Raw genomic sequence first — 18304 nt, 5'->3', positions numbered from 1 at the left:
GGTGGGGCGCCCTCTCCTCCCTCCCCCACCAGTGCAGGCGACAGTGGACAGCTGCGACACAGCTGTGTGCCCCGTCTTCCGGGCACCACCTCCTGACCACCACCCACCACCACCAGGCCCAGGGGAGTGGGGGGCCGCCAGGACTTGGTGGGGCCTTGCACAGTGAGAGGAGTGGGCCCTCCAGAGCTCCGCTGCACCCCCTGATAGCGGGGCAGGAGAGTGGGAGCCAGGAGGGCTGCCTGGAGGTGATGGCCTGGAGCAGCAGGCCAGAGGGGGTGCAAGACACCCTCCCCCACACCCCTCTCCCTGAGAGATTTATGGATCATGGCTCCTGCCTCCTCCAGACACCGGAGTCCTACGCACATCTGCCTCTGGGCTACTGAGGGGGCCTGGGGGGCAGTGGGGGTCCCTGAGTGTCCAGGAGAGCTGTGCTTCGGGGCCAGGGGATGGCCTTAGCGGCACGACACTCCCATGCACATTCCAGGCGGCCCCTGTAGTTCTGACCCCCCAGCCAGCCCAGGCTGCTCCCCCCCCCAACTACTGGAAGGCTGCTGGCATTTCCTGCTCCGCCCGCGGAGGGAATGGGGTGCAGGTGGGGTGCGGTGTGGTCAAGGGGCGGGATCCAAAGGAAACAGAGGGAGAAGCTGAACTGGCAGCCAGGGGCTGTGGGAGGGGCCCAAACCCCACAAAGTGTCCTTTATGGCAGACTCTGCACCCGGCCAACACACACGGACACACACACACACATGCATACACACACGCTCACACATATGCTTACAAACACACACATGCTCACACACACTTACACACATGCATGCTCATACACACGCATAGATCATGCACACATTCACAGGCCCACACACATGCACTCACACACACAGCCCATGCACACGCATTCAGTCACATACACGCTCACAAGCACACACACACACACTTATACACATACATGGTCACACATAAGCACATACATTCACAGCCTCACGCGCACACACACACACACACACACACGCTCACAGAGTCCATCCACACACATTCACAGCCACATACACACACATGTGCTCACAATCACACACAGCCCATGCACACACATTCTCTCAGTCAGACCAGGCACACACACAGCCACACACAAACATACATACTCATAGCCACACTACACACAGGCACCTTCGCACCCAGACACAGCCATACACGCACACATACACACACACAGCGCCATACACATTCACACAGCCACACACACCCACAGAACCAGCCAGCCTGGGGGAAGGTGAGCCCGTCAAAGCTCCCCAGGTCCTCCCGAGTGCTCCCCCACTGACGCCAGCTTCTTCCCCAGCCCCTCCCCCACTGACGCCAGGCTCCTCCCCAACCCCTCCTCACTGCCACCAGGTTCCTCCCCAGCCCCTCCCTCACCGACTTCTGGAACTATCCGGGGCTAAGAATAGGGGAGGGAGCCCTCAGACTGGCGGCCCTCCTCCTGAGGGTATGGACAAGGCGTCCACCAAAAGACTGGGAGAAAGGAGGTCTGGGGCTGCCTGTCCCCCAGGCCTGGCAGCCTCCCCTCAGGTGATGACCTCACCTCTTCTCTGCAGGGAAGGGGCAGGAGGGGCCATCAGCAGCCCCCACCTCACCCAGTGTGGCTGGGCTGGCAGAGCAGAAGGAAGGAGTGGCCCAAGGCAGGGTGGGAGCCCGCCTCACCCTCCCTCCTCGGGAACCCCCAAAGCGCCGTCACCTCCCGGCAGCCGTGGTCCTCCTCGGCGGCCCCCTGGCTCAGCTGTCCAGCCTTCTTGCAGATGGACGGCAAGGACTGGTTACAGGGACTGTCATTCCAGCGACCCTCCTGGGGACACAGAGAAGAGGGGGTGTCACAGCCGTCCCACAGACGCCCCTTCTGCGTGTCGGACTGCACACGGGGGAGAGCCGGGTCTGCTCCGCGGGTCCCGCTGGGCTCCCTGGCGCCTCGAAGCAGATGCACACTGTTTGTCCGTCTGTCTGTCCGTCTGTCTCCGTGGTCGGCAGTGCGCGGGCCTAACTGTGCTTACGGAGCCAAGCGGTGCTGGGAATCAACCCTAAGCCTCGGTGGGCCAGAGGGACAGCACACGGGGAAGGCGCTGGCCCTGAGTGCAGCTGGCCGGTTTGATCCCCTGAGCACCCCCAGGAGCAAGCCCGGGGCACACCGGCCCGGCCCGCCCACCTAAGAGAAACGAGCTGGGCCTGCTGCCGGCCAGCCTGTGCTGGCCCTTCATGCCGTCCCTCCACCCACGAGTACTTGGCTTGGTTGCTCTGTGATCCACTTTGTTTTGGGGGTGGTAGGGAGCAAACCCGGAGTGGCCTCACACATGCCAGGCAAGTGTTCTACTCCTGACTCGCATCCCTGGTGCCCGGAGGCCTTCTCGCAAGTCCCCTCTAGCTCCTGCACATCAAGGATGAGGTGGCCAAGAGCGCTGGGACGGCTGCGGCCGGGGGAGCCGACTCGGTTCCGGTTCTGCAGGAGGGTCTGTGGGAGCACGGTGAGCGAGGACCATGCACCCAGACTTGAATCCCAGCCAGCGAAGCCAGAGAGAAACTGAGTTCTTGGCCCCTGAGCACCCCTCAGCTCTCCCTCTGCCACAGTGTCCAGCCAGCGGTAGCTTTCTGGAACACTGGGGTCACTATGTCTCTGCCCCAGTCCTGACACACAATAGAGTAGGTGCTCCACAAGCAACAACTTCCGAATTGTATTTTTTTTTTCATTATTTCTGCTTTTTTGGGCCACATCGGGCTGGAGCGATAGCATAGCAGTAGGGCGTTTGCTTTGCATGTGGCCAACCTGTGTTCGATTCCTCTGTCCCTCTCGGAGAGCCCGGCAAGCTACCGAGAGTATCGTGCCCACACAGCAGAGCCTGGCAAGCTACCTGTGGCGTATTGGATATGCCAAAACAGTAACAATAAGTCTCACAATGAGAGACGTTACTGGTGCCCACTTGAACAAATCAATGAGCAATGGTATGACAGTGACCGTGGGCCACATCTGTGCTCACGGGTTACTCCTGGCGGTGCTCAGGGGACCATATGGGATGCGAGGGATTGAACCCGGGTCAGCTGCTTGTGAGGCAAACGCCTACCCACTGTACTATCGCTCTGGCCCCCAGCAGCTTCTGCATTTGTAAACTGCATCCTCTTGGGGACTGAAGAGACAGCGTGTAGGGCTCTCACCTGCATACAAGGTTCAATTCCCAGCAACCTAAGTGGTCCCCCAAGCCCACCAGGAGTGATTCCTGAGTGCAGAGCCAGGAGTAAGCCCTGACCATCACTGGTATGGCTTCCCCCCTACCCCCCAAAACAAAATCACATTCTCTGAGCCAGAAGTCAGGGCGGAATGTCCAGTCTGTCCCTTGGGTTAGGGGAGGGGGTGTCCATGCCTGAGGTCTGTCCAACCTGGATGCCCAGAGCCCATTCCTGGGCTTGCCTAGAGAGGCTGAGCTGAAGCCACAGCAAACCTGCATCTCATCACTTCAGGAGCAGATGGGACTTGGGTCTGGGGAGGGCAGGGAGTGTCCCATGTTATGTGGGTTCTGATGCCACCTGCCAGTGGAGATGAGCAGCTGGCAGGAGGCCCAGGTGGCACCAAGGGTCTCCTCAGTCTTCTAGAGAGTTAATTCTAGACCTTCTTTTTTGCTTTTTGTTTTGTGGGTGGGGGGGTCATACCTGGCGATGCACAGGGGTTACTCCTGGCTCTGCACTCAGGAATTACCCCTGGCGGTGCTCAGGGGACCATATGGGATGCTGGGAATTGAACCCGGGTCGGCCGAGTGCAAGGCAAAAGCCCTACCCGCTGTGCTATTGCTCCAGCCCCAACTCTAGACCTTCGAAGGGCGGCCGTGTGCGTGCCCCATGCATACTCGAGGCAACTGAGGCACAGAGAGGCTGGTCCCCCTGCCCCAGGCCAGCTCTGTCCCTGTGGGGGCCGGGAGGACAGCCGTGGGCCGTGGTGACAGGTGGGCATGGAGAGGGGTGGGTGTGGGACAGGCAGCGGCGGGGTTCTCACCGGCCCCCAGATGGTGACACAGTCCTCCAGGCTGTCCCGGAAGTTGTTGGGCTCAAAGGGGTGCCAGTGGGTGAAGCTCACGAAGCTCCCGTCCGACCACTCAAAGTTCATCTGCTGTTTCAGATCGTTGAGGCCGATCCAGAGCTCCTCCACCTCTGGGGGTGCACAGGCGAGAGGGGCAAGAAGGCAGGGTGGGGTCAGCCTCGCCGCTACCTGCTCCCTGTCCCCCTCGCCCCTGCCCCTGGGGTCCGCCTCCCCGGAGGGACGGGCCAGGCACCTGCCGCTCACTCACCCTGCTTCACGCGCTTGCTGACGAACTCCAGCTCGGTCAGGCTGTGGACGCTGAGCAGGTCGCCGCCGGCGCGTAGACACGCCCTCTTGGAGTCCTGCCAGCTGCGCTTCTCGGCCTGCAGGCGGTAGCAGTGGCCCTGGAAGGGCTGCCAGCCGGGCTCGCACGCCACCTTCACGTTGGCCCACACATCTGCAGACGACATGGCACCGCTCAGGGAACGAGCCGCCGCCTGCCCCACCCGGCCCAGCTCAGTCTGCCGGGCCGGGCCGGGCCGGGCCGGGCCGAGCCTGGAGCTGAAGGAGGCGGGAGATGCAAACCCTCGGGGCAGCAGCAGCCAGAGGCCCGGGACAGAGCCCAGGATGAGTGGGCAGGGCCCGTCCAGGGCAGGACAGCCCCTGGGAGCCTCTCGAGAGGGCAGACGGGGACCCGGCCGAGACCCTGCAACTCCTGTCTGAGGGGCGGCTCCGGGGCTCCTTCCAGCCAGCTCACGCCCACCTTAGTAAGAAATGGAGCCACGGGGCTGGAGTGATAGCACAGCGGGTAGGGTGTTTGCCTTGCACACAGCCGACCCGGGTTCAAATCCCAGCATCCCATATGGTCCCCTGAGCACCACCAGGGGTGATTCCTGAGTGCATGAGCCAGGAGTGACCCCTGTGCATTGCTGGGTGTGACCCAAAAAGCAAAAAAAGAAAAAAAGAAATGGAGCCACATGCTGGGGAGACGACCGGGGTCTGGAGCGAGCGCACTCAGGAGGCCTGGCTCCACCTCCTGCCACTGCAAGCCCCCGGGCACAGAGCTGGGAGCATCCCTGAGCACCTCCGGGCACGACCCCAAAAATCATAAGAAGAGACAAGAGCATAAGCAAGCGCTCCACTGCGGTCTCTCGGGGTGAGCTCTTTGGGGAAGCGGGGTCCCCTCCCCCTGGCCACATTAATCCATGGATTTCCCCCACCCCTTTCCCTGCCCCCCCCCACAGGCTGACACCCAGGCTTCCTCGTGGCCACTTCAGGGACGTGTGATTTGGGGCCTGAGAGCAGCTGAGGTCAAGCCCCGGCCTGCCCTGGCAGCAGAAGACTCACCCCACCTCGCGCCACGTCGGGCTCGGCAGGGCCACCCACTCCTGGCCCCTCTGGGAAGGGCCCACCCTGGGGCACACGGGGAACCCAGCCTTGTGGGGGGTGGGGCGCAGGCCCACGTCTGTGCCCCAGGACCTGCCCACCATCCCTTGCTGGCCACTGAGTTAGGAGCCGGGCTGCCCACAGAGGGGCGGTCAGTAGGTGTCCAGTGCCCCGGGCAGATGGCCACGGGAGGAAAGGAGTTCCGGAAATGTGGGCATAGTTTTGGGGGTGCCACAGAACCTGCTTTTGAGATGACAGGGCTTGAGGGGCCGGAGCGACGGCACATTAGTGAGGGCATCACCTAGCACGCCGCCACCGGCCTGAGTCTGATCCTCAGCACCCCCGTAGGGTACCCCAACCCCCCCAGGAGCCATCCCTGAACGCAGAGCCAGGAGTAAGCCCTGAGCTCTGCCAAGGTGGCCCCAAGCAAACAAACTCCAACAGCAGTGCTGAGAACCTGGCTGGAGGTGGGGGGCGGGGGGCGGGGGGAGCGGCAGCCCCAGGGCCGGGCTCTCTCCCTTGAGGGGTGAGACGCGGGATGCCAGCGTCAGAGCCCTCTGGGCCGGCGGCGGCTGCACTGACTGTCTGGACTCAGCCAGAAGCCGGCCCCGTGCTTCGCAAGCATTTCGCTTTCCGTGTCTGGGAACCACTTCTGCTTTTGTTGCATTTCCCACGTTAAAAAAAAAAAATTACCCTTTGGGGGCCAGGGAGGTGCATGAGTGGTCAAGCACATGCGCAGCGTGCATGAGGCCGGCCTGACCCTGAGCACCCCATGCCCGTCCCAGAAGCAGCAGGTGTGGCGCTACAGAAACCCCCCTCCCGACACCCACTGCATCACTGCGGCCCTCCCTCCCACACCCCCAACCCAAAGGAGAGGAAGTCTCTTCCCACCGAGAGACGAAACTGCCTACCAGAGGGTCAGCAGGAGAGGAACCTCCCCTCCCCCCGCAGCAGAGCCCTGCCCATGGGCCAGACCCCAGAGCAGAAAGCCCCACAGGGGCACCCTGCAGCCTCCACCCTGCCCAGCCTGGCACCCAGGACACCCCTCACCCACCCCCTGCGGGTGCTCCTCAGCCCAGCCCTGCAGCCAGTGACACGTGGCTCGGAGTCTGGGGCAGGGCTGAGGCCAGCAGAGCTGACGAGGGCCAGGGGATGCTGGGCGAGGCCCAGGCCCACACTTGAAGACTGCTCTGCGCCGCAGCCAGACCGCAGCTCCCCCAGGCCTTCCAGCTGCCGTGTGCGTGCCTCTGTGCCCCCAACCCCTTGCATGGGCTGTGCCTTCCACCCAAATGCTGTTCCTGGCACCGCCTCATGCCTCTTTCAACTTCTGCCCGCAGGAAAAAGCCCAAATCCACAATTGTGCCCATAAAGCCCCTACTGAGCTCTTAGAAGTTTGATTTTTCTCTTAGGCATCACTTTCTCCTCTAGAACTTAATACACATTTGGGGCTTTAAAAAAAAAAAAAAAAGTGGGGCCGGAGCGATAGCACAGCGGGTAGGGCGTTTGCCTTGCACGCGGCCGACCCAGGTTCGACCCCCGGCATCCCATATGGTCCCCCAAGCACCGCCAGGAGTAATTCCTGAGTGCAGAGCCAGGAGTAACCCCTGAGCATCGCTGGGTGTGACCCAAAAAGCAAAAACAAACAAAAAAAAAAAAGTGGGGGGTGTGCAAACCTGGTGGTGCTCAGGTCTGGTGCTCAAGGGACCTTGCTGAGAATCAAACTCAGGCCTCGGGCGTGTGAGTCCTGGGCCCCGGCCCGCCCTGGCCCGGGATTGGAACGCAGGTACCAGGTACCGGGAGAGTCTGACGACGCTGCACCAAGTCGCTGCCTCCAGCAGATGGGGGCAGCCGAGTTCCACAGCTCCCGCAAACGCAAACGCTCCCCACAGGGACCCAGCGCCCAGAGCAGCTTGTACCCGAGGGAGGGGCTCGGGGCCCCACTCACCGGGCGGGATGGGCTCGGCCGTGGCGTTGGGCTTCTTCTTGCAGATGTAGGGCAGCGCGATGCTGCAGTCGCGGTTCTGCCAGCCCCCCGATGACTCGGTGCGGATCACCCCGCAGTTCTCCTCGCTCGGGTTGTCGGGCTGATCTGTGGGGAGGGCAGGGCGCCAGCACCCCAGCACAGCAACGCTCACGCCGGCCCCCGGTGTGCCCCTTCCCCAGACTCCCCCCAGGACTCTTGCCACTTATCACCCCAACCTCCCCTGGCCAGTCTATGGGGCTGGGAGTTCAGCTCCCAAAGGTTTGGCCAAAAGCACATAAGGGGGTCTGAGATCCAGGCCCCCTCCCCTCCCCACCGCACCCCTGCCTGGGTCTGGGGAAAGGGCTGGGAGGACTCTCGGGGCCCAGCCAGGGATTCGGGGACTGCGCCGTGACGCAGGGGGCGCACGCCCACCTCCCCCACCCCGCCCCCCTTACCGCTTTCCCAGTTGAGGAACTTGAGGGGCGAATTGTCCGACCACTGCCAGGCCCCACTGGTGCCCAGGTCGTTCAGGCCCATCCAGAGGGTGGAGCTGTAGCCCGTGAGCAGCCCTGCCGGGAAGAGGGGCCGCCAATGGGGTCACCGCAGCCCGCGGGTGATTCTCAGCAGGCAGCCCTCCCTGCCTCCTCCGCGGTTTGATTCTCAGCAGGGTCCCTTGAGCACCAGACCTGAGCACCACCACCACCACCCACCGTTGATGTAGGTCTGCTCGTGGATCTCGGTGATGCTCAGCAGGTCGGCGCCCTGCTGCTCGCAGCTGGCCCACGCCTCCCGCCACGACAGCGTCGACTGGAAGTTGAACTGGTAGCAGCTGTCGGTCAGCTGGTCCTTGTCCCAGAAGGTCTCGCAGTCGTTGCCTGCCGCCAGGACGGCCACAGCCCACCTGGGTGCTCCCTCCCTGCCTCCTCCCCACCCCATCCCAGCTCCCCACACACCCCGGGCGCCCCCTCACTCTTGACGGGGCAGAAGCCCCAGCGCTCGTCCTTGCCGTAGTCCTGCGTGGTGGCACACCACAGGTGCCCGTCCTCGCGGCCCGTGCTGGTGCAGCCGTGGAACCACTGGTTGTCGTACTTGAAGGGGATGGTGCACGGCTTCCCGTGCGAGTTGCCCTGGATGGTGTAGATCTCTGCGGGCAGCAGGGCAGCCTCAGCGCCGGGCCCGGAGCTGCCCGCCCGCCCGCTCAGCCCTGGGGAATGCCCCAAGCAGGGGACCCGGACTGCAGCTTTAGAAGCTCCCTCTGGGGGCCAGAGCAGTAGCACAGCAGGGAGGGCGTTTGCCTTGCATGCGGCCGACCCAGGTTCGATCCCTGGCATCCCATATGGTCCCCCAAGCACCACCAGGAGTAATTCCTGAGTGCAAAGTCAGGAATAACCCCTGTGCATCGCTGGGTGTGACCCAAAAAGAAAAAATAAATAAATAAATAAATAATTTAGAAGCTCCCTCTGAAGTCAGGTTCCAGGAGGGCTCCAGGGGGTCTGGGCAGGGGGGACCCCTCTGGACTCCCCAGGCCTGTGCAGACTCACCTCGGGGAGACACCTGGAGGTCGCCCAGAGATCTGAGCCTGGCTCGCCACCCCCAGCTTCATCTGGGGGGTCTCAGAGACCTTCCCCTTTTCCCTCAGGAGAAAAGGCCCCAAGGGAGCTGCCCCTCGCACCATCCCCTCTGGCACAGATGAAACCGTCTCCCTCCAAGCAGGGGGAGGGAGCAAGGGCCCTTCCAGTCTGGGGGGACACACTTCAGGGCGGGTGGCACGCCTGGAGATGCTCGTGGGTCATTCCTGGCTCTGAGCTCAGGGATCAAACTGTTGTTTGATTTTTTCGGGTGGGCCTGGAGGGCCATAAGGATCCCCAACCGGCCGTGTGCAAAGCAAACACCCTCCCTGCTGCACTCTGCCCCCGGGCCCTGATTTTACTGGATACGCTGGAACAGTTGGGGGCTCTGCCAGCACGTGCTGCTGCCTAACCGTTCCCACCCGCCCACCCAGGGCTCTCACAGGCGCATCCTTAGCTGCCCGGCACCACAGTGCGAGATGCAGCCGCCCAAGGCGCGGGGTGGGGGGGTTGGGGGGGCCTAGTCTGCAGCTCCCGGGATTCGCTCGCCCCACCCGCGCCAGTGCCCGCAGCAGCCTCTCACCATAGTAGGGCCGAGCACACAGGTCCTCCTCGCTGCCGTAGATGCGCCACTGCCCACCTCGGGTCTGGTCACCGCGCTCTGGGGCCCCAGCCCTGGACGTGTTGCCGGCGCGGCCCCCCAGCAGCAGGGAGAGCTGGTCCCCCAGCGTGCGACAGTGCCAGCGGAGGGTCATGGCCTCGCGGTCACACTCGTACATGCCAGGGCTGCCCGTGGTGTTGGTGCCCGGCCAGCCCGTGCCCAGGCACTGCATGGTGCCCAGGTTAAAGAGCCGGTTCCGGGAGACCCACTTCCAGCGCTGGCCGGGCAGACTGGCATTGCAGGCCGGGGACACTCTGACCTGGCCGCCCTGGGCCTCCAGGCAGCCCTGCAGCCCATGGCTGAAGATGAGGAAGACGCTGGGATCTGGAAGAGACGGCGGCCAGGAGCCACGTCAGGGCCCCCCAGCAGCCCCCAGCCGGTCCTGAGGCCGGCTCTTACGAAAGGCGAGTCACCCAGAGCCCCGCGCCCACCCTCCGAGCGAGAGAGGCACCGCGCTCCCCCCGGGCCCAGCTGAGGGGAACCCGAAGACTCTGATGCAGCCGTGACCCCCAGAAGGAAGACTCGGCAGCCAGCCCGGCAAACCCCTCCACACACAACGCAGGCGGCACGCACTAGCTATGCTCCTCGGGGCAGTGCGCATCACAGACACCTTGAAAACTGGGGCTGATCATGTACACCCAGACCTCAGGGAGACCCAGTCCCCATCATATACATACATGACCACAGGGAGACACGATCCCCATCACGGACACGCATGACCACAGGGAGACCTGGTCCCCATTAAATACATACATGACCACAGGGAGACTCGGTCCCTATCATATACATACATGACCACAGGGAGACACGATCCCCATCACGGACACGCATGACCACAGGGAGACCTGGTCCCTATTAAATACATACATGACCACAGGGAGACTCGGTCCCTATCATATACATATATGACCACAGAGAGACACAATGCCCATCATGGACACACATGACCACAGGGAGACCCAGTCCCCATTATATACATACATGACCACAGGGAGACCCGGTCCCTATTATATACATACATGACCACAGGGAGACCCAGGCCCCATCATGGATGCGCATGACCACAGGGAGATCCAGTCCTCATTATATACATACATGACCACATGGACATGCGTGACCACAGGGAGACCCGGTCCCCATCGTGGACACACGTGAGCACAGAGAGATGTGATTCTGGTCATGTACACCCAGACCACGGGGGCCCGGGCCTGCCCCTTGGCACTGCAGGCAGCCTGCTGGTGAGGTCGGAGCACAGCTGCCCCCGCCCGTCTCTCACCGCACGACTCCCCGTCCTCCCGTCTAGAGACCCCAGTGCACCCACCATCTCCGCCCGCACGGACGCTTCACTCCTTTTTTTAACTTTTTTTGGATTTGTTTTTATGCCACACCTGGTGTGCTCAGGGATCACTCCTGGAGAAGACTGGGGGCCATGTGGAGGGGACGGGGGTGGGGGGCGTGTGAAGGGGATGGGGGGCCGTGTGGAGGGGACGGGGGCCGTGTACTGGGGACCGTGTGCAGCGCCATGATCAAACCCAGCCGACAGCAGGCAAAGCAAACGACCTGCATGTACTACTCCTCCATGCCGGTCAGTGTGATCCATGCTCTCTGGTACCCCAGTCTTGCCCCTTCCCCTCAGAGAAACTGAGTCCCCCGGCTTCTGACGCCCTCCGCGGTGTGAAATGAGAGGACAGTCACAGGAAGCCTATCAGTGGCTGCCTGGGGCTGGGGGGCAGGGGGCAAGGTGGGAGAGGCCGAGCAGCAATTGCTAAAGCTTGGGTTCTTTTGAGAAAGCTGGAAATGTTCTGGAAAACTTGGCCATGGGGGCCAAAGTGACAGTACAGCAGGCAGTTGCACGTGGCCAACCCGGGTTCAATCCCCAGCATTCCGTATGGCCCCCAGGCACTGCCAGGAGTAATTCCTGCGTGCAGAGCCAGGCGTAACCCCTGAGCATCACTGACTGTGGCCCTAAAAGAAAACAAAACAAAAACGCTGTTCACAGCCAGAGATATAGTACAAGGTTGAAGGTATTTGTCTTGCAAGTACTTGAGAAAGTATCAAGTATCAAGGTACTTGCTTGATCCCGACAAGTGTCACCAACTCAAGATGTGTGAAGGCCAAGGGCAGGAGCACCGCAGGAGCACAGCGGGGGCACCAAGCCACCCCTCCCACCACCCCGCCCACACTATAGCCAGAATGTGCCTCTGGGTCCACCAAAGGCAGGTGGCCCTGGGAAGCCCTCGTCCAGACCCTGGAGGTCATTGCAATAAAAGCAGCAATGAAAGATTGCGGGAGGTGGGGGTGGGGGGTGGGGGGGCGGATGTGTGGTGGGCGGGGAGAAAACCTCAGTCCTGGAAATACTTTTCACCATTTCAGAGCTGAAAACCGTAATAGTGACAAAGGGCCCGAGAGTGCAGCGGGTAGGGTGTCTGCCTTGCATACGACCAAGCTAGGTTCGATCCCAGCATCCCATAGGGTCCCCTGAGCCCTGCCAGGAGCGATTCCAGACAGCGGAGCCAGGAGTAAGTTCTGAGAACTGCCAGGCGTGACCCAAAAACAAACCAAAAAAAAAAAAGGGGGGGATAAGTTCAATAACATAATTTGTTTCGGGGCCACACCCAGCTATCCTCAAGGCTTACTCTTGGCTCTGTGCTCAGGGGTCACTTCTGAAGGTACTCGGGAACCCTTGTGGGGTGCCAGAGATCGAACCCGAATTGGTCATCGGTAGGGCTGATGCCCTCTGGTCTGTACGGTCGCTCCGGCCGCACCATCCTGCTTGTTTGTGGGACTGGGCTGGGACCCTGCCCTGTGCCCCGCCTCCGGGCGCCGGCTGCTTCCCTGCACAGAGGCGGCTCGCCTGCCCCGGGCTCTGCAGTTTGCCCTCCTTGGCATTTCCTGTCTCCTCCAACCTGATCTCACACAGCCACACCAAGCCGTGCCTCCTGGCTCCGATCCCTGCGTCTCCCGGACCAGGGTCCAGATGCCCAGTGCCGATGTCACTGGCCAGCCTCTGTCTACGGCTGCCTCGTGTGCCTGCCCCATCCTTTCCCCCGCCACGTGTCCTGCGGCTTGTATGTGGCCCTGGACACTGTGATTGCAGTTATTGGGGGTCTGGGCATTAAACCGCACAGTGGGGGTGTGGATGTGACATTAGAGGTAGACCAGAGCTCTCTCCCGCCCGCACTACCCTCCCCCCCCCCCATTTTTCCCTCCTCAAAGAATGCTGTGCTTTGTCCTGACAGGCAGCTCAATTACTGCTCCCTGCTCCTGCTCGGGCTTGGGCTCAGGCCGCGCCTGGGCGGGGACAGCTGGGCACTGCCTTTGCTCTGGGGTGCGGGTGCAAGCGGGAGCTGAGGCCCCGCGGCCTTCTCAAGCAAAACCTCCAGTGCCGCTGACTTCGTCTGCCTAGGCGAAACGCAGATTCCAATCCTGCTTTCCCAGCACCAGGCAGCCCCTCTCCCCGGCCCTCTGCCCGCCCCCCACACACTTCCTCCCCGCAAGGCTCCCTCACTCGGCACATGCAGCCCGGCGAGGCTCGGGGGTAAGGACTGGCAGGACGAAGCACTAGGGCTCCTGCCTTTCTGAGATCTTCCCTCTAGGGTCACCCCCACATCTGACCCAACCTCACGGAAGGAAGGGGACAGCATGCCTGAGTGAGGGAGTCACCATACACTCACCCATACACACATACACACACACACATACATACACTCACACACACACACACACACACACGGATCTGTCTGTGTCCCTTCCCCTCGGGGTTTTCCAGACCGCTGTGGGGTTTCTGCGTTGCTACCATCGCTGCAATGACTGAAAGTCACCCACTTCACGTGTCCTGCTTGCATGTGGCTCTTGGGTGGTGGGGGGGGCACATTCTTACATTCTTTCACAAGTGGAGCCAGAGGAGGGGGAGGGGCACTCCTGGCCTCACGCGCACACATACCTAGCTGGGTGGCAGAGATCTTTTTCTTTTTTTTCCTTTTTTTGGTTTGAGCCACACCCAGCCGTGCTCAGGACACGCTCCTGGCTCTGCACTCAGTGGTCACTCCTGGTGGGCTCAGGGGACCATATAGGGTGCCGGGGATTGAACCTGGGTCAGCTGCATACAGGTCGCACACCCTACCCGCTGTACTATCGCTCCGGCACCCCCTCCCCCGCCCCACACTCTTCTGCGTGGCCAGGGGTCTCAGACGGCAGACCCCTGGGAACCGCCTGCACCACCCAGGACCAAAACTCTCGGCCTTTGAGCTCGCAGGGCAGAGACGTTCGCGTGGGAGCCCGTTACTTGACATTACCCTGAGCTCGTAAACATTCTGGGCCCGAGCCTGACGTCAAAACCGTCAGCCCGTCCTTCCCAGGACCTGTTCCCCGCCACTCCGTTTTCTGGATGCCCTCTTATTCCCACACCTCCAAAGACTTCCTCTCGCCAGACCTCTGGGCTGTACCTGACACAGGGCGGCTTCGGGCCACTGCGTGAACCCCGCGCCCAGACAACAGTCCCAGCCAGCCAGCCAGCCCCTTCCCGGGCTGGAGCCCCGCGCCCACGGCGGCAGGCCACGGCTTGTGCCATTGACGGCGCCAACACCTGGGGCCAGCTGTTGGGGGTCAGAGGAGCTGGGGACGCCGCGACATGGTCTTGATGTCCCTCCACAGTGCTAGAGTGATGGTCCCTCCTGAGCAAGACACAGGTGACTTCCTGAAGGCCACCAGGGTGGTCACTCCTCCCCCTGCCGTGGTCCTGGCCACATGTCCTCTGAGACTCTCCCCTGAGCAGGGGCGGCCACCGGCAAGGTGGCCCTGGCAGGGGAGAGAAGGGCCTGGCAACGCTCTTAGAGCTGGGCTGGACAGCGCAGGGCTGTGCCCGGAACCCTGACTGCCGGGGGTATCCAGGACAGCATGAGCAACGCCAGGCAGGAGATGGCCCTGAACACTTGTGGGACTGTCCACTCACTCCACTGACTGTTCTCGAGACCCGAGGGGGGATGTGAGCGCGGGACATGACAGCGGCCTGTCTCCCTTTGGCCTGGGGACAGAGCTACTGGCTCTGCGTGGGAGGCCTGAGACCAGGGTCCTGCCCTCTGGCGGCTGAGCAGGGGCCGCTGGCCACTGCCACCTTCTTCTGACCCACAACGCCCTTCTCGCCACCTCGGGCCGTGTGGGCAGTCCCAGCTGGCCAAGCCACAGCACGTGCCCAGGCCGCCGTGGGCATCTCAGCTCACCGGAAGGAATCGAGGTCACTGCCCTGGAGCCCTGAGAGTGCTCCCCGCTGAGGAAGTCCTCTCCACTCTCCACTACAGACACGAGGGGGCTGAGGCAGAAAGCCCCGGCCAGGATGGATGAGGATGTGAGAGGCGGAGCCCCTGCAGCCCCGCGGGGCCCCCGCACTGCCTCTCAGCTGGGCTCGTCCGCCCTGGGCTTTACAAGAATCCTGAGAAAATCCCGCGAAGAACCCTCACACGAGCGAGGCCGCGAGGCCGGGCCCTGCTGGGTTTCCGATCACAGTTGCTGAGGCCCGTCCGTCTCGGGGCCAGAGAGGCGGGGCTCGGGGGGTTGCAAAGTCCATCCAGAGCACAGCACCCTGAGCGCTCACGTCAGGCCTGGGCTATCCTGGGGGCGGGGGACGCGGGTGTCTGGACAGCCAAGGGTGGCGGGAAGCCCAGACAGCCAGGCCACACGGCCCGAGCCCACGGGGGTGGATGGACACGGCGACCCCGAGTAACCCCTTCTCCTTCCCTGCTGGTCCTCCCTGGCAGGCGCTGGGAGAGCACCGGCTCATGACCACGGGCTTTGCGGCGAATCCCTGTGTCCAGCCTGGCCAGGGGCAGCCAGAGCCGGGCCTCCAAGCTGAAGGAGGTGGCCGGACCCCAAGCTTCAGGCTGGCACCGAGCCTGGCCCTCAGCAAAGACTCGCTGGTGGGGAGGGCGAGACCCACCAAGCCCCTCGAGGACAAGACGCCAGCGGAGACCGGGCCCAGGTGCGGCCGCCCCCTCCCAGGCCTCCAGGAAGCCTGGGTCATCCCGGGGAGCGGCTGGGCCCGCCCCGCCGTCAGGGACCCCGGCCAACGGGAGCAGCTGTTTCCAATGAGCCGCTTGGCCCCGAGGCCAGGAAATGTCCCTGAGTCAGCAAAGCTGCCAGCCCGGGCCCGCTCCCACCCAGGGCACCCCTGTAAGAGGCTGTGCAGGGTGGGCGCAGGCACAGGGGGTGCACACAATAGTGAGGCCCCCGCCCCCCCAACACACACACCGGCCTTCCTCCCGCCTCCTCCCGCTGCTGGGACTCGGGGCTGGCTCAGGGCTTCGGGGCAGAGGCGATACCCAGAAACCCAGAAACCCAGTGCCCCGCAGGGGGGTCCCGCCTTGCTCACTCCTTCCTCGGGCTTGATTCCGTTTACACAGCAGGAAGTGCGGCTGGAGCCTGAGGCCTCGTACCTACAAGTGTGGGGCCGGCCCAAGGCTCCATATCTCCCATTTCTAGAGGTTCTCCACCACCCCCACCCCGTGGCCAGAATGTGCCCCCACCCCACAGTTGGCAGGAAGAAGGCCCAGCAGACTGGAGCAGGGGATGGGCGGAGAGGCGGGCGGGGGAGTGGCGGGTAGGTGTGTCCACTCAGAAAGGCCACTTACACCCTCCCAGGCTCTCCAGCCATCCCCTTCCAGGTGTCTGGGGATGCAAACCCGGCTCCACCCCCACCCCCCTTCAGGCTGTTCATCATCGCACTCCCTGCTGGCTCTCTGGGGGTGGGGGTGGGGGGGTGTCTCCTGGACCCCAGTGTCAGACTCTTACTTCCTCAGAACCCCTCAGCACGATGAAAGAGGTGTGGGGCAAGCAGACACCCTTAAGGACCAGGGACGGACGCCTGCTCTGATCTCTTCCTTTCCCAACATCCTGGGGGGGGCTGCACCCCCACCTCCCAGACCTTCAGGTGCTGCAACCCACCAATTCTCAGGGTTTAGGGTCTTGGCAGCCGATTCCCACTCCCCAACCGCGGTGCACCCCTATGGAGCCACAAGTCACCTCTGTGAGGTGACTAGTACCCCACTCCACAGCGAGGCTCCAGGGCTGGCGGGAAGGATGTCCAGCTCTCATCCCCCCACCCCACCCCCTCTCCTCCCGCACCGTCTGCCAGCCTGCAGCCAAAATAAACACCCTAAGCCACTTCCTTGGGGGTGGGGGTGGGGGGCACTCACTGCCCAGAGGCTCCTGCATGGCAGGAAGTGGCTTTCTGAGCTGACCTAGCCGGGCTCTGCCAGGATGGGCTCTGCCGCCAGCATTGTCCCAAGCCAGGGAGGGTACGGATGTGGGGGGGAGGGGGAGAGGAGGGAGAGGCACCCCAGCCACCTGCTGACCCCCAGGCCAAGGGCACTATCTGCCCGGAACAGCGCCCCGAGGCCTCTGCAGAGCCCCAGGCTACCCTGACGGGAGGGAGGGAAGGAGGAAGGGAGGGAGGGAGGGAGGGAGGCCCGCACAAAGGGCTCAGTGAAATCCGACAGGACAGGGCGCCCCAGTCCAGGGCAGGTGCCCGATAGCGGGGGAACATGTGAGAGAAGGTACCTGGAGACAAGCAGAAAATTCTGGAAAGCGGTGCAGCTACTTCTTATTTTTCACTGGAAACCAGACCATGTCATTCTTGCAGCGCCAGGGCCTGAACCCAGGCCTTCTGCAGGCAAAGCCTCACGCTTCCCCCAGCCGCCTCCCTCCCCAGCAATTAAAAAAAAAAATGGTTTTGACAAAGGGCGTGGGCTGGGGGGGGGAGGTTGAACCCTAAAGCTAAAGCCCCCTCCCCACACTGGAGCCCCCCAGGGAGGCATGAGCTCACGGATGAATGCCTCTCAGCTAGTGAAAAAGAAGCTGTGCCTTCGGGAAGGACAGACGTGAGGTGATTATGCAAAGGGGGACCACGGGAAGAGGGACCAGCAGGGCGGGGCTCACAGCTGGAGGGGAGGAAGCAAAGGGCCTGCTCACACCTGCACACAGCAGCCCCCAGGCTCTGGGGGCGGGGGCGGGGGGAAGGGCAGAGGAGCCAGCCCATCCTGGCTGGGGCTCCCCAAGTCTGGTGAGGGTTGTGGTGACGCTGGTACACAATCAGAGGGGCTGGCAGTGCCCCTCCACCAACACACACAAATGCAAACCAATAAAAAAGCACCAGGGCGGGCGCCAAAGCTGGAGAGATAGTACAACCCATAGGGGGTTGGCCTCGTATGCAGCCGGCCCGGGTTCGATCCCTGGCCCCACATTCGGTACCCTGAGCACTAGCTGAGTGTGTGGCCCCCAACGACAACAACCAAAACTCACAATTGTGAGCCACTCCTCCCTCAATGGATGGACATGGGTTTCACATACAGGAAATCTGGATTCAATCCTCGGCACCACCCCGAGCACTGAGCAGAGAGCAGCTCCCCAAATCCAAACAATAGGTAAAAATCAATTTTTTTTAAATAGAAGGGGGAGGGAATGACTCAGAAGCAACATCTGCCCAGCAACCACAAGGCCGCGAGCTCAGTGCCCAGTGCCCCTGCAGGCCTGATCTTGGTGCCATAAGCCCTCTCCGGTGGCCCTAAGGCCAAGTATGCATGACCCTTGACCTCTCAGCCACATTGGCACAGGAAGTGGAAAGACTTTTCATTCAGTTTGCTCCCACTTTCCAGAGGCAAATTTTTATTTATTTATTTATTTATTTG

At 62.5% G+C, this 18304-nt stretch overlaps 1 protein-coding gene across 1 annotated transcript in view; it reads right to left on the bottom strand.

Moving 5' to 3' along the window:
* Positions 1 to 18304, bottom strand: part of MRC2 (mannose receptor C type 2) — a 48228-nt gene that overhangs the window by 13972 nt on the left and 15952 nt on the right. Inside the window, exons 2-9 of the mRNA XM_055131285.1 lie at positions 9549 to 9950; positions 8368 to 8541; positions 8108 to 8272; positions 7853 to 7966; positions 7380 to 7523; positions 4317 to 4505; positions 4025 to 4179; positions 1730 to 1837 (exon numbers count right to left, since the gene is read on the bottom strand). Of these exons, the coding sequence (XP_054987260.1) occupies positions 1730 to 1837; positions 4025 to 4179; positions 4317 to 4505; positions 7380 to 7523; positions 7853 to 7966; positions 8108 to 8272; positions 8368 to 8541; positions 9549 to 9950 (1451 nt within the window). The remainder of the gene's footprint in view (positions 1 to 1729; positions 1838 to 4024; positions 4180 to 4316; positions 4506 to 7379; positions 7524 to 7852; positions 7967 to 8107; positions 8273 to 8367; positions 8542 to 9548; positions 9951 to 18304) is intronic.

The sequence above is a fragment of the Sorex araneus genome, chromosome 3 (assembly GCF_027595985.1).
Source record: "Sorex araneus isolate mSorAra2 chromosome 3, mSorAra2.pri, whole genome shotgun sequence".
In the NCBI taxonomy this organism is placed as follows: Eukaryota; Metazoa; Chordata; class Mammalia; order Eulipotyphla; family Soricidae; genus Sorex; species Sorex araneus.
This window is presented reverse-complemented; position numbering and strand designations above follow the sequence as displayed.